The following is a 27,125-nucleotide window of genomic DNA, read 5'->3' on the forward strand; positions in this document are numbered from 1 at the left end:
ATTTGCTCTACACCCCATTTCAGAGTCAGAGGGGAGGGACCTGGAACGCTATCAGTCTTTTTATTACTGCATTAACGAAATGTGTCATCTTATTACAAATGAAATATATACAACCCCCCAAATACACTGGTTTCAGAAAGTGTACTTTGAAGGCATTTTATTTTGAAAATATGTCGTTGTTCAGAAAGGAAGTTGTAGAGTGTAAGAGCTTTGCAGGATTATGGATTCCAGAAGTTTTATTGCGCGTTTCGTATTCTAATATTTTGATGAGGTTTCTCATACCTCTTCTAAATTATACGAGAGATCTTTAAAGCCCCGTAATTTGGAATTTTGTGTTCAAAGAATGGTAGTCTAGGTTTGTCATGTTTCGTATGTTGTCCATTATTGTTCAGGTTAAGGATATTCAATGTAATATGAGATATGAAGCAATGGAGAGATCTGACATGTTCGACTCTGTAACAGAGTACAAGGTTTTGGGATCACAGGGGACGAAGCTTTTCCAATTAGGTGGTGGCGAAGAAATATTCAGAACGATGCATCCTCCAATTATGCATCGAAGTATATACTGTGTGTGCGCGCGCTCTCTCTCTCTCTCTCTCTCTCTCATGCTTATATAATTATATATATATATATATATATATATATATATATATATATATATATATATATATATATATATATTAAGGGTGATGACATTGTTCGTCATATATATATATATATATATATATATATATATATATATATATATATATATATATATATATATTATACACACACACACACACACACACACATATATATATATATATATATTATATATATATATGTATATATATACTATATATATATATATATATATATATATGTATATATATACTATATATATACATATATATGTGTAATAATATATATATTATATAATATATATGTCTATATATACAATATATATATATATATAGATATTTAATTTATTATGTATATATATACATAATATATAATACATATATGTGTGTGTGTGTTTTTGTTTGTTAGTAACAGGAGCTCATTTAAACTGGACGGTATCTAGCTTAAGATATTTATTCATGAAAAGTTACGAGCCTAGTCTTCCTCGTCGTTTAAACTAACGATGAGGGCTGTTAATCCCGGAAAGTATGTATCTTTTCCTGAATAATATCTCCTGTAGATACCATCCACTTTAAATGTGGTTCTGTTATTAGTTGTATTAATGCACAGAATAATTGTGTAAGTTATTTATATATGTATATATGTGTGTGTTCCTTCGGTGACATTCTCAATATTATATACCTTTTTTCCTAAAGCTAAATTTGTATCGAGATAAGTGCGTCATGTTTACAGCTGGTCCTTACTAGAGAGGCTTTATCTTGTTAGTCACGATGATAGACTTATCTGGCAGGGCGCTGTTACTGACGACCGGAGAACTTATTCCTCTCTGATAGGCAGTTTATCTTGTCTGTATCACTCCCTAGCAACCATCTTACCATTAGGCTCGTTTCCTCAGTCACTAGGAACTGATGGTCCCTTTGTTGATTTTCAACGGTAAATGTTGTATTCTTATCTGTTGTATATATATATATACAAAGAAGTTCTATAAGGTTGGTTGCAAACGAATGTTATCTGGTAGATTTTGAATGAAGACGCCTCTGAGGAAATCTTTTCAAAATGGTTGTGCCATTACTTGCTCAGTGGTGGAATGGGGTATTTCACTGTTGTTGTTTGCTGAGTAGACAATAAAAGAAAGCATTTCTGTCACATTAATTACTGCCAGTAGGAATTTAAATAAATATATTTTTTCATCGTTATAATGTTAGTGTGCTTTCATTTTATGTGTCAAACTTTAGATAAAAAAGTGGTTTGGATGTCGTTTTACTTTACACATGCAAATACTTATTGCTTTCTGGGATGGTTAGGATTGCTTTCTGGGATGGTTAGAATTTCTGATTGTGCTAGGTATAGTGTAATACTACAGTTAGAGGTCGTTCATTCAGCCAGCGCCATTTTTAATTAGGGTCCAAGTCCTTACATGAATAATTGAGAGAGAAATATAATTTGATGCCCCCAGGTGACACGCCCACTTTTGGGGTGGGGGGTGGGGCTATAGAGAGAGTCTAGAGAGAAAGCGGGTGGGGGAGGGAGGAGAAACTGACACGGGCAGTGGGTATTTAATAGCCCATCCCATTACGTTAAGCTCCACACCTCTAACAATTTATGGTCCAATTAGGTTATATGGATATTAATAGCGTACGTCGAAGGCCAGACCTGCGATTAAATCGTATTTCGTGTGTGTCGCTCTACTACATCATTTTAAAGTAAAACGTATCTTATTTTCTTTTTTGCTCATTTATAACGGATAATTGGACATACTGAGTGCGAAAGTCCTCACATCCGTGGATGATGTACGAGAAAATAAAGGCGACATTTCTGGTGTTTAAGAATATGGGAGTGAATACTGAAGACCCTTTTCATTTCCCTTGTCGTTTCTCGTCTCACACTTGGATAGTCGAACACTTGTGTGCTGGCCCTTGGGTGGAAAGTTTCCCTCTCTGCCCCAGAGTGGAAGTGGTACTGAGGGCAACTCCTCTTTTCCTGCAGATCTTCAAGTTGTCCATATGTCTGCTCACAGATCTCTTTCTTCAGTGCTATAGTAGATTCACATCAACTGTGCTTCCGATGTCTACGCCAGTCCCTTACGACGCTCCTGATTGGCTGTTGATAAGCCAGTCACAAGGCTGGAAATTCCCAGTCTCTCTCGAGAGTTCACATAGGCAGGATGTGTATTTTACCTCTCCTGAGGGATACGTCTTTCGAAAGTGTCCTTCGGGAGAGGTGGAACATAAATCTTGCCTATGTGAACTCTCGAGAGAGACTGAGAGTTTCCAACCCTGTGACTGGCTTATCAACACCCAATCAAAGAGTGTCGTAAGGGACTGGCGTAGACATCGAATGCACGGTTGATGTGAATCTACAATAGTACTACTTTTGTTTATTTCAGTGTTCAGTGGTTGGGCTTTACTTCACTATCATTATTGGAAGCACCTGAATTCGAGGAGTGGCCGACCTAGAAACTACTGGGGAAATGGAATGAAAACCTATAGATGATATATTATGCTTGTGTATCTATATATTTATGTATGTTTGTATTTCTGCATATATACGACCTAACTGCAATCTCTCTCTCTCTCTCTCCTCACTCTCTCTCTCTCGCTCTCTCGTCTCTCTCCTTCACTCTCTCTCTCTCTCTCTCTCTCTCTCTATATATATATATATATATATATATATATATATATATATATATATATATATATATAGTGTGTGTGTGTGCTGTGCGCTGTGCGTGTGCGTGTGCGTACAGTGAGAATTTAAACTTTGGTACTTTCGCATCCTTTGCTCTTCTTTATTTCCGTTGACTCCTTTTATTTTTGTTTATTGTGCTTATTTATTTAGGAAAAATCAGCAAGGTGCCATTGGCTTATCTTCCTTTGGCTGTCGCCTACAGTACATGAACACATCCTGCCATTGATGATTTGTAGTCTCAAAAAAAAAAGAGGAAAACATTGCGTGTGTTCTTCTCCCAAGAACCTGCGTGAATCTGTCTCCGCATAGACCTAGTTGTGGCATAGAGGGTCGGAGGATGGCATGACGCTTAGAGTCTGTATATACGCATACGGATGCGAAGACCGAAGGGGAAATGCGGGAAATTGCCTCCATTTCGCCAGCTGTGGATGCTCTTTTTAGCTAAAAGTTCATCTGATATCTCCGCTTTATGGCCCATTTCAGCTGGAAAATGCTTCGAGTGGGACGAGCCTTTTTATTTTGGCCGAATGTTTCTGAGCGTTGGATTTAGAACAGTTATTCGACTTTTCCCAATAACGCTTCGATTGAGGTAGATCATTCTGGTCTGACAGCTGGTATCTGGACCACAGATATTTTCAGAGGTCAGGTTTCTGGAATTAACTTTCTCAGTCGTTTTTACATAAATGGTGATTTGTCAGTCTTCGGTTTGATATGTTTTTACAATGATTTTGCTGTTATGGCGACTGTGCGAATCACTTTTATTTTACGGGAGATTATTTCATTAATTACTGAATAGGAGAGTCGCAGAATGCCTGCTGTGTGCGGTATTTATTCTTATGAAAGGTAGTACGGGTCTTACATAAATTTATATGTACACACTCACACACATATATATATGTATATATATATATATATATATATATATATATATATATATATATATATATATATATATATATATATATATTATATGTTTGTGAATAAATTCTTCTGTTTAAAACAGGATACGTCTCAAGTATAAAAGGCCCATTAAAACACTCTGGTTTAAAGCTAAGGACTATATTTCGGTGGACTGACTAAACACCTTTATCATATAGTGATAGGGGTGGGAGTCAGTCCACCGAAATAATAGTCCTTAGCTTTAAAGCAGAGTTTTTTAATGGTCCTTTTATACTTGAGGTATACACACACACACACCACTCACACACACAACACACACAACACACACACACACACACACACACATATATATATCATATATATATATATTATATTATATATATATATATGTATATACATTAAATATTCATAGCAAAAATGTATCTGGCAATTTTGGATATTTCTTCCCACCTTGGCTTCGAAAATCCTTCTCGAGGTATTCCGATGCCTCGAGATTCGGTACCAGCCTTTCTCAGACCATCCTAGGGAAGTAGTTTCCATGGTATGTGTGTGTGTGTGGTGTGTTTATGTTTATGTATGCAGTCATGCTCCAGTCGCTGACGGTACGGGTCCAGAGGGGAAAAGAGTAAAGTATGATTTAGTCTCGATGAATTCTGGAGCAAAAGAAGAATTGTTAACAGGTAGTGACTGAGTGGTTCTTGCATCGCTCATCTCTGCAGAGTAAATGTTCGATGCTGAGGTCTGGGGCAAGCTGCAGCAGCCATGAGACAAGTAGAGAATTTCTCACTCGGGTCTGTGGAGCTGTTGCCAGAATTGCGCTCGTAGAAAAGTTAAGAACATGACGGGAGGTTGTTAAGGAGATAACGGGAATTTTAAGGTAGTGAATTGACTTTGAACACAGTCCAAGCTCTCAAAATGGAGGTCATTCCAATTATTTGAGAAATCGTGATATTCAAGAGTCATTCACATACATGCATACGTAGCTAGATAGATAAATTTTGATAGATAAATAGATGTATAAAGAGATTTTTGGTAATTCATATTCTATTGACAGTAGAATGTATAACTTAGTTCATAAATGAAGCTTGGATCTGGTTCATATCTTTGGATTGCAAATTGGTGATGGTGGGATTAGCCGCTATATTCCTATGAGTTCTACAATATGTTAATTTTAGTTTTCAATTTATATCTGGAGTGCAGCGGGCCTCAGCCTGGGGTCTATTTGTGCACCTTTCTATTCCGAGGGCTTTTTTCAAGACGTTTACCGTTACTTTGAGGGCAGCAATCTGCGCCTCATTTATACCTACTTGGACAACTTGGTATTACCTGAAGATATTTTCTCAGGCTTTTCTTAGTAAGTCCTGTTGCCCCTCCACAAGTATTATTTCTATTTCATTCAGTTTCCATGTACTTTTCAGGTCGCTCTTTAGGTCTTGGTATTTTGCTATTTTCTCCCTTTCAGCTCTATTGAGGCCAAAGTCACTAGGTACTGTCACACGTATAATCTTTGCTGTTTTTTTTTCTTCCTTGTTCCAGATCTCAATATCAGGTTTTATAGCACCTCCTCCTATATATCTTCCTGTTGGAATTTCCTTGTCATAAAAGATGGTAACGACCCTGTTGGAGGTGACTGGATCTGATTCATGCTCCCACACTTTCCCTTTTTCTTCAATTCTGTATTCTTTACATATTTTCCAATTTATATATTTACAGATCTTGTGGTGGGCTGTGTAGTGATCATCTGCAAGCAGGGTCTAATTTTTATGGATTATGTTATTCTTACTTTTCAGTTTATATCAAGGGTGCAATGGGCACAGTCTGGGGTCTTATGGTTGCACCTCTATGTTCTATCGGTCTAGTTCATGTGATTATTTAGGAACCAACCTCGCAGAAGCTAGGCCTAAGTGATTATTTAGGGACCAACCTCGCATAAGCTAGGCCCAAGTTAACGTATTACTGAATGAATGTTTCGATGTCTGGAATAACTCCACTATAGATCAGGTGGCATTTTTATTTTAGTGTGCTTGATCTGCCATTTACATACTTAATTTAAAAAATACTCCCCTTCTATAATTCTCCTCCCCCTAGGCCTAGGGGGTTAGTGCTTTCAGTTCACCTGATGCTGTGCGCTGTAGGCAACACTTCAGGTTCTTTGCAGCGTTCCTTCGGCCCCTAGCTGCAACCCCTTTCATTCCTTTTGCTGTAACTCCTTTCATATTATTTTTGTTCCATCTTACTTTCCAGCTTCTAACAATTGTTTCATAGTGCAACAACGAGGTTTCGCTTCTGTTGCACAAACCTTTCAACTATCAGTCTCCCTCTCAGTGCTGAATGATCTCATAGGTCCCAATGCTTGCCCTTGAGCCATAGTTCTATATAACTAACTATAATTTTCCTTAGTTATTTTCAGAAAACGTGACTTCATAAAAGCCATTCTTACCGATGTGAGTTTGTGGCTGCCTTCAGTTGAATGTTTCCGTCTTCTTGATCATTACTCGTCTGAGTACCATCCGTTGACTCGGCAACAAAAATTGCGATTTCTCGCGGACTAAAATCATTTTGTCCAAGGAAAAAGATGGCGCTTATAATTATGTTAAATACGCATTCAGTATGTGGAAGCTTATGCCGTCTACAGCGAGCGTTGCGATGTTCCAAAGTTCGTAGGAACTTTCATCCTTTATTTTCGAAATCTAAAAGTAAATGTAGCGGGTGGCGTTATCAGATTATGTATTCTGTGCCCCAGTTTTATTGTACGGAAGTACTTTATGGCAATTTAAAGATAGACCTTGTAAGCATCGTCAATAGAGAGAGAGAGAGAGAGAGAGAGAGAGAGAGAGAGAGAGAGAATTTGGAAAGGTAAAAAAGCCTTAATTACAACCTTGATGGAAGCTATCAGTCATTTGCAGCCTGTTAAACTAGCTGCCAAAATTTCATCCGAGATACTCCAAGTAATACTTGTACCTGAAAGAAAGCCGTATCCGCTCTCTCTCTCTCTCTCTCTCTCTCTCTCTCTCTCTCTCTCTCTCTCTCTCTCTCTCTCTCTCTCTCCCTAAGGAGCTCAGCTAGACACATTCTCTCGCAGTTTTGAATCGAGTTGATTTTTGCATTAATTTGGATTCATCGCTGACATGTGAAGGTCATTAGTTTCTGTAGCGTAGACTAAAGTGACCCGCAGCCCGCAGGTTGTATCCCCCGTAGGGTGGTAGTACCATCAGTGCACCTCATGCTGTGCTCTGTAAGCATTACTCAAGGTTTTGTTGCAGTGTTCCTTCGGGCCCTAGCTACTCTCCACCCTCCTGACAGTTGATTCGTAGTGCAACTGCGAGGTCTTCTCCCGTTTCGTCGCTGAATGACCTCGTAGGTCTCAGTTGTTTAGGTTTAGCCTAAATTGTATATTCTAGTCTAGGTTATATCAAAGGAGGAGATAGAATTGACAGAGGTACAAGAAGACAGTTGGTCGTGCCTTGTGACACCAGGAAGCGGCTTGGTTCGCGCAATGCTGCCAACTTCCCTCTTTTGTGGGACATTAAGCATGCAGACATAAGGTTGGCTGCCTCTGAGTCTAATTAATGATGATATAATACATAGATTGAAGAATGAGCTTTTGGGGTCTGTGTTTCATATTTTAGCTTTCGATTTTTTATTTCTTTTACTCTGTGACCTTTTTCATTTTTTTAGTCGTACCTCTTGGGATGTGTGTGTGTGTGAATGTGTTTTACTTGCGCATTTGTCAGTGAAATCCAGATATGAAGAAATATGTAGGATTTGTCAGGATTTCGGAATGTAAATTAACGGTTTATGTACTTTGATATCCTAGGTACATTTATCATTATTTTTTACAATCTTCTCTGTTCTTTATTTTATTCAGCCACAGCTTGTTCTTTTGACTAATTACGCTGCTGTGGGGTTCAGGCCTTCCACTAGATATCCCCAGTGGTGGCTGTCCCGTGGCTCTCTCAGCCAGTCCCTGCTCTTTCTTGACAAGTCGCTTCCGTGTAGAAACTGAGCTTCCCTTCTCGATCCTCGAGGTGTTCATATATAACAGCCCACTTTACAGTCCTTTCAAGTTTTCGTCGAAGAACACGTCCTTGCCAGCGGCACCGATCTGTCATCAGTCTACATCATGAACATATGTGATCATGACTATTTATTACTAAGTATGCTCCGCAAGGCTTAACTTTCAGAGCTATAAAACATCTAAAAAAATTATCCCAAGATAATTTGAATATGGCAACATCACTTAATAGATTGACCTTCTCCTATATTATGCTTTTTTTTTGACAACCTTTGATTTTGCAACATTGATTTTAAAGCCATACCACTTGGTATTTGATTCATTCTCTGAACTAATGTTTGCAAGCCTTGTACATTTGTACTCTTGAATTACTGCATCATCTGCTAGGTAAAAATGCGTATATTTCTGGTTGAATAAACTTACCAGAATCTTCCAAAGCATTCTCTGCTGATACTATCAAAAGTTTTTTCCAAAATGTACAATCCATAGTAATGAAACTGGTGGATTTCGGGACTGCCCTATTATATAGGAGACAGTAATAATAATAATAATAATAATAATAATAATAATAATAATAATAATAAAAGAGAGATTTGTCTGCAACCTTTAGAAGTTACAGGGAATAAGGGATATTGTTTACGTTATGATGACGTGTATGTATAGATTTCTCTTATCTCTTCCTCTCCATCCATGTACAACATATTAAAGAGAGAGAAAAAAATGGCGGACGTCGGTGATAGACCTTTTAGATATCTGACACAGTAGGTATAGGGTGTCTGGCTAAAGCAGGGAATGTGCATTTAAGCTGACAGGAGTAATTATCTATGATGAGACCTGCAGTTTAGTCAGCTGACTTCTTGAGTCATCCACTTACACACGTGAGGATTGATTCTTTTGTCAATGAGCGCTTTGAATTTACTTTACGTTCTGTATGGACGATATCCCGCTTTTGAAATGTTAATTTCATCTGGTGGTATTTTCTGATGTGAGTGGATATGATAGTTTTGTTCTTGGTAGTATCTCTCTCTCTCTCTCCTCTCTCTCTCTCTCTCTCTCTCTCTCTCTCTCCTCTCTCTGTGCGCGCGCGCCAAATAAGCCATGTCAAAGGTTTGTCCAGTTATCTCAGCGAAAGGGAGATGGATGGAGTGAATGAGTACATTCCTTATCATTATCCCTTTCAGCGCCATTATATGATGGTACTTCTTGGAAAACTGCTATGCTGTTTACGTTAAGGAAGGCTTGATTTCTTAATGTGATAACATTTGGTTTTAAGTGTCCTTTATGTAAATGAATCATCGATAAGGAACTTCCTTTTCGAAGCCATGGAAAAAGCGTTCAACGAAATTCTCGTGCCTGTCATGAGATGGCAGGCCCGTGATTAGCCCCCAGTCAGCGTCAATGCATTTCTTCGGACAAATTACAGTGGGTTAGCATTCATTGGAGCTGGAATTCCAAAACAGAATCTAAGTCGTATGACAGGAAGGTCGTCTTTCCCGTCACCTTTCTCCGTCTGATTGTCTGGATACATCCTATTGGTTGCGCAGTCATCCACTGGAGATGTCGATGAGTGGGAGAGGTCTCCATTATTCGTCCGAGTGGACGATTTTCAAGACAATTTGTGAAATGGCCTTTTTGTTCTAATTTCGAGCATTTTTTTCTGGTTTTGTTGCCTTTATAGCGGAAGCTTGAAGCATGCGTGCATTTTGGGCATCATGTTCATCGCTGTTGGTTAATTGGAATTTATATAAAATGTTTTCTCCTTTTACTGGTGTCTGTATAAATGTTGAATTTTGATTTTGTTTATGAAAACGTCTTCCTTATTATCGCAATAATCTGTTGCCGGTGATTTCATAGAATATCGTTGTGTGTGTGGAGCGTGTTCATGTGGTAAATTATAAATCTGATTCGTAATGATAAAGTTATTGCAGTCATCTCCTATCACAGATTTCTTATCAACATCCAGGCATAATTAAGCGATGTAAAGTAATTTACTGTTGACTTTGAATAGATATAGCAACTTGATCATATGACTTCATGATAAGCTTTTTGGACTGAATTGTAGTTATTATGTTGCAGTAGTATTTATCTACTTGTAAAAGTGACTGAAGTGTTGTTATATCCGAGGTTCAAGAGTCGGATGAAACTGGCTCAAGTTGTAGTTCTGTTTACACTCACATTTGTTGAGGTTGGAACACTTGGTGCATTTAGCATGGTGCGAGGCGTTGGCGAACTTTGATGTAGTTTTGGATGGTGGTGAATTCTTCACATACAACAGTGTATTATTTTTTTTTTCCGCGAATGCAAGTAATCTGTTTACCAAATATGTTATCAGCCCTCTTCTGTGCCACCCAGCGCATCTCACAGCTGTTCACTTTCCGTCAAGATCCGTATTACTACTTCTTCTTCTCTACCTACAATTTGCTGGTATTTGGAGACTTTTACTTGGATCTTTTCTTGTCTCCTGCCCCATAAAGATTCACGTGTAAGTCACATCCAGAAAGTGGTTTTACGTCTTCCTCGCTGTGACCTTTGTAGATTATCCCTTCGCCCAAGAGCTCCTTTTGTTGTGGAAACGAGTTCGGTGAGCTTATCGAAGGTACATCGCGCCTATTGTGCCTACCGTTTGATGGCCACATCTACTACAAATACGCCGTCCTCTGTGGATGGAAGGGCGTCTCACACTCACGCTCACTGAATGCCAAAGAAGCTTCAGCGGTCCCTCCTAAATCTGTCCTGTAGTGTATGTATGCATGTATATATAATATATATATATATATATATATATATATATATATATATATATATATAACGTGTGCACATACATAATATACCATATGTATATATATATATATATATATATATATATATTATATATATATATATATAGTGTGTGTGTATGTATGTATGTTGTATGTGTATGTATTTCTGTAAACATGGATACACAAACGCGATTGTTTCCTTCCTAAGTCAAGAAGCATCACCACTTCTGGAAAGCTCCACCGTATCATTCGCTACGTACACTTAAACATAACAGAGACGTAATGATCTCTATGACGTCATGCTGAGATAATCATACCTGCCCTGCTCGCCGCTCACTTTCTGGTTTTTATAAGAAAAAAAATTATAAAGTGTTACTTTCTAGGGTTAACTGCCACTAAATTCTTTGTGGTTCTTGATTTCTGCGTGGCACAGGGAATAGGTTCTCAATGTAGAATGCCAGGTTACACAGAAATTAATATCCTGATCGGTATTCTGACCGAGTGTGTATGTTCACGACGCAGGTGATATTCGCTAATTACTTAATCATACCTCAAGGCTAAGTGCTCATGGATATGGATAAATTTATGATGGACCAAATTTCCCAGGAGTTTCAGTTGTACAGCAAGTGTGGAGTCGACAATCGGGTAAAGGCAGAGGAGTTCCAAAGCTGACGTCCCCACTTTTCTTCACACGAGTGAGACGGAATGTCTTTATCTTTCCCCTGCATAATGATCAGCACCAACACCTCACTCCTTTTAACTGCAGTCCCAGTTGTCGCTCATTTAGGTTTAGCCATAGCACATTTTAACTGGAGGTAATGGCGCTGTGTTATTATTGACCATAATAGTATGTCGTTTATGTAAGGTATGATTGATTTCGATCATTCAGTTCGTATTAACCAAACAGAAAAACCTAAATATTCGGTTAGTGGGGCATTTTTGTGAACTACTGATGTCTCGATGCGAGGCATAACCCACTGTGCTATCAGCGGCTTATTGTCACTGAAACCCTTAGAACTTATTTTTTTTTTTTTTTTGCTGTGGCTATTACAACAAAACACTTCACATATTGCATATGTCCAAAATACAGCGATTATATATTCTAAGTCTTAAAGCATAATTCGCTGATTTAGCAAACAGGATTGTAGGTAAACAACATGGATACCATGTAATGTTCATTTCCATACTACGGCAGTTGGCTTATGCACTGTGGGTGAAGTAAATGGTTTCCGACTTATTCTTATTATATTCGTGATGTTGGTTACGCAAAATGCATTTCTGCATTGCGTCAGTAGCCCCTGTAGTACACTGCGGCATTCTTCCTTGCACAGGACGCACAATTTGCGCGTCCCGGATAGAAGCCCATCCATTTCAGCTTCTCTTCTACGCCATTTTGTTAACCTCTCTCTCTCTCTCTCTCTCTCTCTCTCTCTCTCTCTCTCTCTCCTCTTCACCTTTTAAGCACTGTCGAATTAAAACCCATTCCATCCACTCACTGCCTTTTTTCATGCATATGACCAAACATCAAAACGTTCTGTCATCGCTACAATTCTAATCCTTTCAAGCCTTTTTTTCGTATGTTGCACAAATAACTCATATCAGCAGCCTTCGTCGTTTCTCTTTTATTTATGTTCCATATCCATACATGACTTCCGTGAAGGAGAATCGGCTTGACAATCTTTTCCTGCATCCCAACTTCATCCAAACCATTTGCAGAGATCCTATTACTTCTCGGATTTCGCTAAGTCGTTAATTTACTTCTTTTCTCATCTATTGTCTTCCATCACATCATTTACCGAATACCTAGATGAATAACTCGTCCGTTCATTCCTATTTCCATTTTTACCTCTTCCAAATGAACACCATATTCTTTGGAAGCTTGAATTTCAAGTCAGCGGCCCGTGTGGGCTTGTCCATATGAATAGGGTTCATCTTTTGAATAATAATAATAGTAATAATAATAATTCACCATCCATACTGACATTCCTTGTGTCATCTTCTTGACTTCCATTGATTTGCTCCGAACCATATTATAATTAATAACATTCACTTATAAATGTGTTTACTCTTAAATAAGCACTGTCTCTCATCAGTCTCAGCAGTTTCTCTTCCCTGTTAGCAAGTAGCAAATGGTCACCTGGAAATGACAACTACTTCCCATTTTCCTCTCGCTTTGTTCCCATCCCACACCCAATGAGCCACACCTGTTTGTCACAAACTTATATATATATGTACTCAGTACCAGCCAGTCCCACAGCTGCGTATTCTGTCACAATCTGTGCTTCATTACGAAATTTTAAAAATCACTCCTATTACATTACCCTCGGCACCATACTTCTACAACAGTACCCTCATTGCATCCCTGCTGTGAGATCTCTCTTCGTCTGTCTGTGGTCCGTGTAAATCACACAGCTCTTTTTTTCACTCAAATCTCTCCTTTATTTGCGTTTAACGAACACTTGATCCGCTCACCCTCTTTATTAATCCTGCTGCTTTCTGCATTGTTCCATCAGAACTCTACTGTGCCCCTGGTTTAGTAGGTGACATAGTGATGGAGCGCTAGACTCACATTTGCAAGGCTCATGGTTCGATTCCCGGCCTGCCTCCCAATAGTCGACCTGTGCATTTGCATTTGGAAAAGGGGGACGTCGAATAGTTTAATTAATGTTTCCATCTGCACCCAGGCATTCATAAATATTGAGACCACTAAGATATATCCGTCTCGACAGATGTCTGCAGACGATAAACTTCAATGATCGACGAGGTTTTCCAACGGAAATATTTAGGCCATTATTACAGTCTGGACGAGATTCGTTGAGAGATCGGTGAAATGTGGGAAGTACATCATGAAAAGCTGTTTATTGCCAGTTCAAGCTCCTCATCATGAAGGACAAAGAGAGGATTATTCGCATTTCATATCTGGACGGAGTAATGAGTTCTCCCATCAGGGCCTTTTGTTGTCCAAATGTGACTTATGAAAAGCATGACACTGGCTTTTTCCTAATTACCCCAAAGCATGAAATGCAAAAGAAGGTAATTTATATGATAGTTAGTTGGCATTCACACCGTAGGGTGATTACTTAAAAAAGAAAACATCTGTTGGCTGATTTATTGATTGTAAGTTTTGTGGCATTTAGGGTCACAGGGTCATTTACGCAGCAACCATCCACTGACCCTTGGCGCCTGAACCATATTGCAATATGGTTAAATGTTCGTTTCTTTTCTTTTTCCGCATCTGGTTTTGTAACAGATGTAGTTCAGCTTCAGTTTTACTTGATTTTCTGCTTGTGTAGAACTACTACTTTTCCATCACATGGGATTTTTCGTATGACAATTGAAAACTTGTATTGTAAGTCTCTGCCAAAAGAGATGAGCGGCCTTGTCTTTTATATGCATCGCAGAATTCTGATAGTCCTCTTTTCAAGGTGCATACTCCTCGTTGTTACAGTTAGAAGTTTTCTTTGGTAAGTAAACCTTACTGATAAAGATCTTACCAGATGTATTTTTACCGGGTTGAAGAGGAACGTTTTCCATAATACGGTATGATTGTTCATATGGGAGAAACGGTAACACTCCAGTTTGCGTTGAAACATCTGGAGGTGTTTGTTTCCCCTTTCTTCGTTTTTTTTTCTAGTTTTCTGTAATAGAAAATTATCGAGAGGTCTTTGTCTGTCCGTCCGCACTTTTCTGCCAGCCTCAGATCTTAAAATCTACTGAGGCTAGAGGGCTGCAAATTGGTACGTTGATCATCCACCTTCCAATCTTTTATTGGCTTTGTTCCAAGTATGAAACATACCAAATAGCAGCCCTCTAGCCTCTGTAGTCTTCATTTTTTTAAGGTTCATGTTAGCCATAATCTTGCGTCTGGCAACGCAACAACACGGCCACCACGGCCGGCTGGGAGGTTCATGGGCCGCGGCTCATACAGCATTATACAGAGTGCACTAAAAGGTAGATCTGTTTTCGGTGGCCTTGATTATACGCTGTACAGAAAACTCGACTTAATAACGATTGGTGTGTCGCTCCATCCTAGGCCTTCGGAGTCTATTTAAAGTACCATGGCTCCATCGATGACGCGATCGTTGGGAAGGACTGTTCAACTTTACCTCCTTGATTTCTTCAAGTTCCAACCCTCATTTCGTTACGAGGATGTTCCTAAACGCATCTCTCTCTCTCTCTCTCTCTCTCTCTCTCTCTCTCTTTCTTATTCCGCATATGTCATGGATTTGAGTTGTTGTCGTAATTTAGGTAGTTTTGTTAAATAACGAAAATATTATGTTGATGACGCACTTTAGGACGATTTTTGTGGCACATTTTATTCGAAGAAGGAAAGAGTTGACGCAGCTGTTTTCAAAACGATCGAAGTGCTCATAGAGGACCTTCCTATTTCATTCGAAGAGAAAACAGATTCTTATGGTGTGACACTACTGCTAAACTACCCCATTAAAACATCGAGAGTCAGCGATACAGATATATATGTATATATATATATAATATATATATATATATATATGTGTGTGTGTGTGTGTGTAAATATATAATATATGTATATTGAAAATATGCGTTAAGGTGTATCACAGTAAAATTCAGTGCCCTGCTGTAGTTGTCTTTAAGTGATGCCTTTCCACGTTTTCAGTTTTTAAGTATCGTAGTTATTCTTAATCACAACCTTTTGCCAGTAAGCTGTTTCAGTACAGACACACTTATTATTTTATACAGTATGGTACCTTGGTTTTTTTTTTCTGCGTGTGTTTATGTGTGCGCGCGTGTGTATGTTGTCTGGAGTACGTGACGCTCATTAGGATGAACTACTTTGAGATTCTTACCTGAAGAAGTTATTATATGATTCAGAATCGTTATTCCCTAAAAGGACCGAGTCCCATTGAGGGGTTCAATTTCGTTCTTGAACCCAACTAAACAGCTATGGCTGACGCATCTTATTAGCGAATTGCGCAACTGCAGCAGCGCATATTTATGAGAATCATGAGACGGTCGTGACCAGATTACATTGGAGAGACGTGTGTGACTTCCCTTGCACGCTACGTTCTTATCTCCGGTGCTCTGGTTCTCTCGGGTTTTGCGCTCTCTCTCTCTCTCTCTCTCTCTCTCTCTCTCTCTCTCTCTCTCTCTCTCTCTCTCTCTGTTTTGCATCCTGCTTACATCCCTCGGAACGACTCAGTGTTGTCGTTGACCCCGCGCTCCGCAGCAATGTTGGTGTCGCCTACAACCAGCTTATTTTGTTGTTGTCGGTTGTGGATTGAGAAAGTGTCTCACAATCTTCTGTTTGATGTGATAAAATGCCACGACGAGTAGCATGACCGGAGCTTTCTATTCGAGGAGGTGTTGTTCAGTGCGTCGTCGTTCGTTCACGTTCACAAGACTTACATAGTCAGTCAGGTGGCTGTACCTCATGTAACGGCCCCATTATGCCTATGCGTACTTCGGATGTGATCTTTCACACTTTCTTTCGCGTGGATAATTTATTGGGCCATGGCTGACTTGAATGAGTTCATGGCAAAATACTGGGATTGGGGTCATATTGAAAAATGATATGAATGTTCATCAAGCGTCTGCCATCTTTTCCATGCACTGTTCTGCGTGACAAGCGCCACGTTGAACCTCAGTGATTTTGCATGATAGTGTTTACCAATCGAGAGGGATCATTTGAGTTAACTGTAGCAGACTGAATTCTATTTTTACGTGCATGATTGAAGGTCTAGAAAGGAATGGCTCCCTTTGACTTTCATAAGCGTCTCTTTCCATCCTGATTGTTGATGAGTTATTTCCGAAGGAGACGTTTTGTGAGGCATTTGCAGCCGCACTTTGAGTCTACGTATGGCTCCCGACCACGCCGCTGTTGCCTTATCTCGTACTCGCACTCTGCAGCGTCATTAACTTAGTAATTAGGAGAGGCTTTGAGCAGACGGAGGAGGGTTGGTGGAGGGAGCAAGAATGGAAGGGAAGTCCTTCCTGGATGGATGTCCGAGTTGCAGGAAGGTTGCCTACCTCCCGTGTTACATAAGCCACTCAGTGGTAATTGAAGTCTCATAGAAACTTTCCTCCAGCCAACATCAAAGCAACGTAGCGCGTTGCCATTAACTCTGTTGATGCGAGTAACACAATTATTTAAAATCCCATCCTCTAAATGCCTGTCTGATTGCTAGGCTTGCTACTGAGTCACTGGAAAGTGGAAAGTTGAAATACATCGTATAACGCTGCTGGTATGATGGGATTAGTCATCTTATAAGTAAGAGATATCTAACAATAAAACTATCTCCAACTGCCATATGTAAGAGATATCTAGTAGCAAAACTATCTTCGTTTATTCTCTGTTTATTCTCAGTGATAACTAGTAGCAAGGACAGTGACATAAGTTACAGATTTGAGTGTTTTTGGCGAAAAGGAAGAATTCCTAAAAGAAAACGAGTTCGAATACTAACTACTGGAGTGCGTTTTAGAATGGTAACTTATCAATATTCGTAATACTCTAAGTTTGACGTATAGTGGTGAACGTTTGTCGTAATAATGGCAAGTTATAGGAGTTGGTTTTTAACTCACTTAGTGAAAAATTATGACATCAATACAACGAGATCGCCCAAAACTACAGGTTGCTCTGGGCAGAAAGGGAAACCAGAAGGCATGATGGGTCAGACGAAAAGACATTCAGCCCCAGAAACTTCAATTAGGAAAGACCCATTTGACGACAGTGACTCGGCCCTGTTTGGAGTTTCTAAGGCCATCACTTCTGAATATGTTACTGGTGACGAAGTTGAGGGCTTGGGGTTCGACGAACCTCCCACCAAAATCTTCTACCAAGAGGTCAAAGGGTCGAGTGATCTTTCTTCAGTCTGCGTAGACGCCCCAACTGGTTTTTCTTCCTCGGATGAATTCTGCTTAGAGATATTTCCTGAGAAGAGAGGAAACTCAGTTTCTTCAAGTACAGCAGACGACCAAGACTTTCCCTCGAATAGCCTCGCCCCTGACACCATCCTGTCACACAGTCCCCTAAAGAATGAAGTCGTTTTCCCGCAGGCAATGGAAAGAAATGCCCATTCAGAGAAAAAAGAAATTTCAGCATATACAAATTCAAAAACATCATCAGGTTCGGAAACTGCAACTTCAGAAGAACCAGCAAGTTCGAGAAACCTAAAATACAGTCAAAACTCAGATGACTCGTCTCTCTCTTTTGGAGGTGACAGGTCCTCAGACACAGTGACAAAGAAGGCGGAGGATGAAGAACTGGAATCTACAATATCAGACAAGTTGAAGGAAACGTTAACTTCTAAAGAAAGATTTAAAGCAGCTCGTGTCATCGCTTATGGTATATATGATGGTTAAGATTTGCTCCTATTATTCTGTTGCTCTAAGGCTTTTGATGTGTTATCGTTTTGCGTTTGCACTCCTATTGTTCTGTCGAGCTCTTGCTTATCATTATTGCTTTGCTACAAACAAATGCGCATTCACTGGATTTGGTTTTCCTTTCACCCGGGCCCCCGCCCCCTGGAAATTCAATTTTGGCTTTTTATTTACTTTGATTGCCTACTACTTCGTTCCTGTTTTCCATTTCATTATTTATCGTCGTCCCCAGAAGAGTTGGAAGTTCTTTACTTTGGCAGGAAGGTCCTACTGTTGAAATGATCGTTTAACCAGTATGATTTATTCTTGAATGACGAAAACGAAAATATCAGGAAAGGGTGAGTATGAGTCTTTTGATCACATTTATAATTATTGTCTTTGTTGCTGAAGATTCCTTCTTCTATTTTAACACACCGTAAGAAATGATTTGGCTTTGGACATTAAGATCTATTTCTGGTACGTATCAGTACAAAGTAACAGCGGAAGAAAAGGGTGTATGTAACTATGTATGTATTCGTACGTCCGGTTGAATTAGGATAGTTTATTAATTTTGTCCTCGTTAGCTACGAATGCATTATTGTCTTGTCTTTATTTTATGATTTTCTGTTTAGAAAGGATGGATCTTTTAACCAGCAAAACAATCTAAGCTTATCGGATATTTTTAAGGAAAAATCTCGATTTCATCCTTTTTTGAAAGGTTGCTTATTCTCTCTCTCTCTCTCTCTCTCTCTCTCTCTCTCTCTCTCTCTCTCTCTCTCTCTCTCGTGGCACGTTATCTCTTGAGCTTCCATCCGTTTGTCTCCTCTTGTTGATCGTTGGTAATGTTGAGGTGATCGACCTAGTTGTCAGAGCATTTTCAGGATTGCTTACATGTTGATACATCGGATTTTATTGAAGAAATATAGCTACTATTTTTGGAATGAAGAGATATTTGCAACAATGAACTGTGTGAGTTTATTCTGTATTCATTTCTGCCATAATTATTATATTTTTAGTGTGGCTTCATTGTCTCAAATTTCTTCATGTCATTTTTAAGGCTTTCATTTGGTTTCTTACTTGAATTGATCTCCCCGACAATCGGGAAATCTAATAAACCATGAAAGATTTCAGTGGTAAAGTTGTTTTATTTTTGCTTGATGGCATTTATAGGTGATTTTAGTTCAAAAACACAAGCTTGTCATTTAAACAAACATTCAAAAATTTAAATGTTAATATTAAAAAGGTCTAATTTATTTGGTTCAAGTCTTTTGCTTCACCTGAAATTATTTCAGGTTAGCATTTGATTATTGCAAGGAATTCCTCCATCGTTTTGTTGTTATTAGATAACTGTTTGGCAACCAGTATGCTACTTAGTTACCATATATGTATAAACTGATTGTTTTCCCAGCAAAGCCAGATACTCGCCCAGTTTAACTGACTATGGAATAAAAAAGATAATCGACAACTTAAGTATTTATTTCCAGATTATGAGTAATATGTGTACTTTATATGTATTTCTGGAATTGTTTATTAGGTACTACTGTCAGCTTCTTATCTCTCTCTCTCTCTCTCTCTCTCTCTCTCTCTACTCAGAACCTACGTAAAGTACATTATCCACTTACAGTTCCCTTTTCCCCTAAAGCTCTTCTCATAAATCCCTTTTCCCTTCCTTTGAAAACGTCACCACGACTAGTCCCTCTAAGTCACAATGCCGCCCCCCCAACCCCCAACTCCGTGCTCTCCTCAGCCACAAAGTAACCTATCCGTCCTTTCCAAACAACTTGCCTTCGGAATTTCAGTGCCTTCCTTCTTGTGCCTGTTGCCTTAAGCACCTCAATCTCCTCTTTTGAGAGCTTCCAGTAGCCTCCTTCCCTGATCCCAGAGCTTCTTGTGCCTAATGGGTGAAGCTCGAAAAAGCATCGATAGACGTAATAATCTGCAAATGCCCAGAGAGGGTCGTGTAATGGTTTATGATAGCAGGACCAAAGTCTGAAATGTGACAAAGAACCAAGCGTGATCCATGTAGCTTACAGTTGCATGTGAACTCTATATAGATTGCAATAAAGGTGAAATGTTTCATATATCTATCCCGTGTAATTATCTGAAAGCTCGACAGAGCTTGTACTGAGTAACGGCAAATCACCCGATTGCATTAGTTGTATAAACTTCTTATGCAATCACCTTGAGGATCTCGATTTTTCTTCCACAACGTTCAACATCTGAAGAAATGAAGTCAGTGCTGTGCCATTATTAGATACCAGCTTCTCTTGAGTGACAAAATTCATGCATTTATAGAACAAAAATGGCCCTATGTCATTTCAAAATCCACCCATCTGGTGTATGCATGTATGTATACATATGCAAGTATACAGACTCGATCCTTCCTTTCACCACCTACGAGCTGCTCTTATGTTTGTATGCCACGGACCATTGTGGCATTAATGAATATATATATATATATATATATATATATATATATATATGTGTGTGTGTGTGTGTGTATTTATATATAATATATATATATATATATATATATATATATAGGTGGGTGTGGTGTGGTGTGTGTGTGTGTGTATATATATAGATATATGTAGGTATGTATAAAAGAACGAAGAGAAGGTGATTTATGAGAGAATAGTATATATAGTGTGCTCAGGAAAAATGTCACTGATTGCAACATACTTAACACATTTATACCCTCGTATGCCCCTCATTCACAGTAGGGTGGTTCCTCATCCGTATAGCGCCAAGTACTTCTTCCGTATCGGACCATCAGTCATTACCTTCCGTTGATCTGATACCTGATACAGAACGGCTTGTAATTTCATGAATCTCTCTCTCTCTCTCTCTCAACATTTTATATAAATCATAAATGTACCCCTTGGGTATATTTATGATTTATATAAGATTTGAGAATCCGAGATTTGAATGCCAGTTTTCAAGTATCTCCGCGCTTTAGCTCCCAAAAGGACTGGATGTAATTTGGAAATGAAGCACACATGTAATTATTCCTAAACGCAGAAGCAATACCGGTTTCGTTGAAAACAAAACTGGAGGGTGTAGACTGTAGAGGATGTCTCCCAGTGTCATTTGTGTACTATACTCTTCTTAGAAAAGTCCCGGTTGAGAAGAGAACTCAGCTGTGAATCCTCGCTTCGAAAGCGTAACATGGCCACTAGGCACAATCATAGTCACAGCGATGTGGCTTAAACAGTTGTTGTTCATGCAGAAGCATTTCCATTCGAGGCTTAAATACAGTATCTTCATTGCGAATGTCAGTGATGAGAGCAGACAGATACTTGTGCCTGTTCGTACAGTCCTTACATCCTATACATGTACAACGCCATGCAACATATGTAGTAGCACAGAGAAGGAAATTGCTCCACTCTTCAAGTCATTATTAGAAGACGGTGAGATTGAAATCAGTGGTCATATCCTCCAAATTTGAACGTGCCGTTCTCCTCCCACTTCATAATCCAAGGCGTTAAATTCTGAGTTCTCCCTTATCAGTTGCCGGATGGGATAGGTGACCCGCACTTCCTCTTTAGCATTCAGCCTTTCATCTGTGGAATCGTCTCCCTAAGGGCAATTCAGGCATATAGTCCAACCATTCAAAACGAGATTAGTTCTCGTTTCCCTGAAGTGCACCGGCACTACGATGTCCACGCTCAGTTCTACTAATAGTAGTAATTCTTACTTCATCCTTACTCGATCTGTCATATCAAATCCAGTTTTAACGCCAGAGCTTATGTCATTTAATGAGCAACTACAGGAACAATTACTATTGCGAGTAAGAAATTAACAACATGGAAGAGCGTAGCTTCCAGATTTGACATCGCTTGGGCAGGGTACCGTTCTATTTCGTGTTGCCCATCGAGCATTAGTAATTTTTTGTAAACTGTTATTTTTTGGAAAATCTGATAACTATGTTGAAAAGGAAAGATATTATGTTCGAGAAGCAATGAACTCTCGTCTATTGTTCATGCCTTAATCTTCAGTGAGAGCAGAAATCGATTATAAGTGATCGAAAATCGCCCACAGCTCAGAAATCATTTGTTTTTCTTCTTCTTCTTCTTCCTCTTCCTCCTCTTCTTCTTCTTGCATTGCTGAACATTCTCGAATTAATTCATTTATATTTTTTGTTTATGTTATAGTGTTTTTTTCACAATGATGTAATGCAGTGACTCATTAATTTTGCATATGTTTACAATATAATGGTCTAACACGAGAAGATGTGACGAACAAGGCAATAAACTCGGTGTTTTTAGAAAACACTTGACAGTTAATGAACTTTCCTCTTCTGTTAATAAAACTGAGTTTCAGGTGTAGGTGAATGAATTCAGTCTTGCTCATCCTTTTGTGCTTGTAGTTGCTTCCTTTGTTCTTTAAATCATTTAGGAGTAGACTATCCAATACATATACAATATTTATGTACGTGTGTGTGTGTGTACGTGTGTTAATCTTAGTGTGTGAAGCTTGAGATCATGCAGGGTAGCTCAGGTCGATATTTTTTGCTGCTGAAGCTGGCGTTGTAACAACCCTGTGACTTGTGTCTCAGAGAAAATTGCTCGAACTGGCATTTCTATATATATTTCTTTCTAATTTTACTACGTCTTTTATGATATTCTACTAATTATACTTATACTTTTGTTCTGGCGCATCGTCGAAATACTTCCTTCTTTGCCGTCTGCTATAAATTGCAAAACTTCATTTCATTTGGAACTGGCTGCGTCAGCCATAGTGCCTGAGTGCGTTGAAAAACACGGCTATAGGTAGCGCAGGTCTCTCTCTCTCTCTCTCTCTAACACACACACACACGAATAACTGTGGAACAGGTTTCCTGGCGCTGCTGCAAGTGGGTAACTCTGTTCCGGTTGCAACATTGTCATGATGTCCTATATACAATGCCATGGTGTTCATTGTTTCTTTTTACTTTACCTCGAATTTAGTTTTCTCCTTTTTTCCTATGTTTTCTACAATTAGGCTTTTTCTTGCTAGTAATACAAAGAATATTTTAGCCATTTTGATAGCTCGAACCAGTACTCATACTCTGAGAGAAAATCAGCTGGGAGTATCAGCAGATATTTTTTATGGCTGTTGCCACTGACGTATTAACTGCAATAAAACTATTGGACGGATGCTAATCTCCTGACGAAGGTGCTGCTACAGCTCATAAACAATCGGGAGTTTTTGTGGTATGGTGAGCGTGGTCAGTTTTGCTGTCATATGCTATAGGCAAGCGTTGAACTCATGCCGGCATTGCGCTTCTTTTTCATAAGAATACAAAAAATTATAATCCATACTGAGTGGTGAGGCATAATAATAACAATAATAATGAACTAATGAACCTCCGTAACGAGGCTATAATATTGACAATTAAAAGCCACAGCAGTGTTAAAATATATTATTGTACAATGCTAAAAAGTACTAGGAGAGACTTTCGGATACTCCTTTGAGGACTGAAGAGCGATACGGAGCAGTATCCGAAAGTCTCTCTCCTATTCATTTTTAGCATTGTACAATAATATATTTTAACACTACTGGGGCTTTTAATTGTCAATAATAATAATCTTAAACATGCGTGCCACAAAGCAGCGAAGCAAGAATAGTTCAGTAGCCAAGTGATTGCGCACCCACGGAAAGATGGAACTCGGGCATCGCAAACCGAGATTTGTCACGTCTTGGCCGAGAGAAAGAGTTGCTGTGACACTGAGATGGATTTAACTCGCTATTTCGAGTCACTTCCAAATGGTCCGACTAACGTCACAGTTTTGATTTGTGAGCCATACCAGACACATGGATTGGATGTCTATTTCCTATTTCGTTTGAAGGCTTTTCTAAATGTCACCTGAGCTTACTAATCCAACTGTATAATGCGTAAGAAATAGTTTGGCCCGGGTGAAATAAGGAAACGATGTGGAGACAAAGTCTTTGTTTGAATTATGTAACATGATCACATTCGTGATGATTTTATTAATGCTGACTCATTCGTTAGTCATTTTTTTCTTATTTATTTGTCTAATTTAAGGCTTCTTTTGTTCTTTCCAGAACCTGTAGATGGCAGTAAGGAGAATATCTCGCCTAATGAGAAGAAAATGGGAGGAAGGAGTCAGCCCAACCCTCCATCAATGACGTATACGGTGAGTAGCAATCATGGGGAGGTCCCAGGGAAATGTAGCCATACGAGAAGGATTGATTGATTTATAAATATCTTTTTTTTTTTTTTTTTCCTTTAAGTATTGTCCCCTCATAGAGAGAAATTGTTTCGCATGTACGTCATTGTAAAACGCTGGAAGTATTGCATAAGGGGAAGTTAGCTGGATGTGGACCAACCAATGCCATCTCTGTCACTCAAGCAGCTCCTCTCTTGGTTCTCCAATTTAATTTAATACAAATGCACAGGATCACCTCTCTCTCTCTCTCTCTCTCTCTCTCTCTCTCTCTCTCTCTCTCTCTCTCTCTCTCTCTCTCTCTCTCAATGCAGCTGTCTATAAGGACCAGTGTGTATAATTAACGCCAAATTTCCAGTAAAATATACAGTTTATTTAACCCGCCATTGTACTTCTCGTAAAAGACCTCAGAACACTTGAGCCGAGCCACTTCAAAATTTTTCCTTTCCATGAGGATTATTTAGTGCAAATATGGATATTTTATCAATGTTTTGGGGTCCCATTGTGTTGATGTCTTATTATGCAGAATAGAATACAAGGCTTCAACTGAAAAGTGTTTTACAGAGGAGACCAGCAGTATGATATAGAATTCTTTGTTTGACGTAACAGGACTCATTGCCGCTGGTATAACAGACATCGGAGGAAAAAAGGAACTTGGAAATAAACTGCGAAAGGAAAAGAAACGAGTCTCGGATCAGAATAACCTAACAATGACATAATTATAGTGACTGAACGAGTGAGTGTTACTTAGCGTTATGACAATGAGAGGGAGACGTTTTCTGTCATGTGAACGGGAGCCGAGGTGGGACTTTAAAAGAAAGATCCATCTTGCCATCGACAGAAATGTTTACGATTTATGATTAGAATTGTTTGGGCTCAGTCAGATCGAAAAGACAGACAAAAGGAAAAAGACATCAGATATTAGTACAATATTTCAAAGATGAACAAATAAAACAGTTTTCATGTCCAGTTTGAAGTTCAGAACCGACTTAGAAAAACTTGGAAAATTGTGGCGCAAACTTTTAAAAGCAGATTTAGTAGTTGTCTTTTTGTGGTCTTTTTGAGACCAGGAATTTAACAATGAGAGAAGCTTGGTTTTATTTGCATCAAACAGAGATGACAAATGAGAAAATAAGAAGGTATCTTGGTAGAACTGGAATTTATGAACCCACCATGCATACATATTCATGTAAAATCAGAGTTTATAAATGAAAAGGAACAGTTTAAAAGTGTTTACAGACAAAACATGTTAGCAAGGAGGGAAAGGCACAACCGTTAGGGACATTTTATCATCAGAAAAAAACATTAATAGGAGACGAGGCAGAATGTACAGTGGCAGTGATGAAGCATTTCCCTCTACTGCCCAGCTTTGGAACTCTTGCCGACTTCTTCTTCTTCTTCTTTTCAATGCCTGCCGTCTTCCGTCTTTTCAGAGGAAGGTCTCTTACTTCGATTCGATAGCGTGAAACCCCTCTGTGCTCAAGTATCTGCTTTTAAAAGAAAATACGAATGAAATTTGTTGCTGTGGCACATGGATTCACTTAAAAGATCAAAAGATTATTTGTGTTATCGTCGCTTATTTTGTAGAATCTCTATTTTGTGTAGCATCTTTGCATAGTTTTAGACTTAAGGCAAATAGCGATATTAAGAAAAAACAAAATGAAAAATGCAGCAGCCACATGAAGAACATCCTCATTATATGTACGGTATTAATAAAGATCTATTTTAGTGTTGTTTTAGAGATAAAGGGACAGAATCCGTGTTTTTCGAGATTCTTCTCAAGGTTATTCGTATAATGACAGTATTTTACAACACTCCAAAGACGCTTTCGTTAGAGGTACCATGACAAAGGCAGTTTTTAGGGATTCTTCCATTATAAAATGAATGCAGGTATGGAGAATCATTTCAGGTCCACATGAGTAGTACAGTAGCAGGCCACTCATCACACGCCTCCCATCCATCCATCCTTCCATCCACCCACCAACTCCTGCAGGCCTCGCCCGATGTTCACTTCCTCATTCCCTTCCCCGTCTGCTCTTCCTTCCTTCGCCTCTCTGGGCGCAGTTTGTCTCCATTTTCCGGTGCTTCTGACGTGGAAGTGACATCATTTCCCCAGGCAGGCTGTGTCTCGTTACATGTCATGTCTCTCTCTCTCTCTCTCTCTCTCTCTCTCTCTCTCTCTCTCTCTCTCCCACCGCTAAATATGCTGTTCATGATTTGAGCGTATGTGTAATATTTGTTTGATATGTTCTGTTTTTATGATTTTTGTAGGTGATAATGACGTAATACTTATTCCTTTTTGTTATGGCGTTGGCATTCCCTCTTTTCTGTTTTTCCTGACTTCAACCTTTCTTGATTTATTAAGTTAAGTCTGTCGTTTCTTTTATGATTAATCACCACCCTTATTCATGTCTTTTTCTTTTTCTTTTTTCGGGCTCTGGGAAGACTAGGACATTCGATTACCAGTCTAAAGGTCTTTCCTCTTTGGAAAAATTATACCATTACTGCTTTGAATATGTCTGTCCTATGTGATAGTTAACTTTAAATCCAGGATATTTCCGGTTTATATATATATATATATATATATATATATATATATATATATATATATATATGTATATATATGTTTTACAC

At 38.8% G+C, this 27,125-nt stretch overlaps 1 protein-coding gene across 14 annotated transcripts in view; it reads left to right on the forward strand.

Moving 5' to 3' along the window:
• Positions 1-27,125, forward strand: part of LOC135198187 (oxidation resistance protein 1-like) — a 1,642,352-nt gene that overhangs the window by 1,230,549 nt on the left and 384,678 nt on the right. For 13 of the 14 annotated variants that reach the window (XM_064225746.1, XM_064225738.1, XM_064225737.1 and 10 more), the window contains one exon: positions 24,370-24,461. In XM_064225746.1, coding sequence (XP_064081816.1) covers positions 24,370-24,461 — 92 coding nt within the window. Of the gene's footprint in view, positions 1-16,202; positions 18,308-24,369; positions 24,462-27,125 lie in introns of those variants that run through there. The other variant, XM_064225744.1, reaches the window with a different exon arrangement.

Source organism: Macrobrachium nipponense, chromosome 21, assembly GCF_015104395.2.
Source record: "Macrobrachium nipponense isolate FS-2020 chromosome 21, ASM1510439v2, whole genome shotgun sequence".
Classification (NCBI taxonomy): domain Eukaryota; kingdom Metazoa; phylum Arthropoda; class Malacostraca; order Decapoda; family Palaemonidae; genus Macrobrachium; species Macrobrachium nipponense.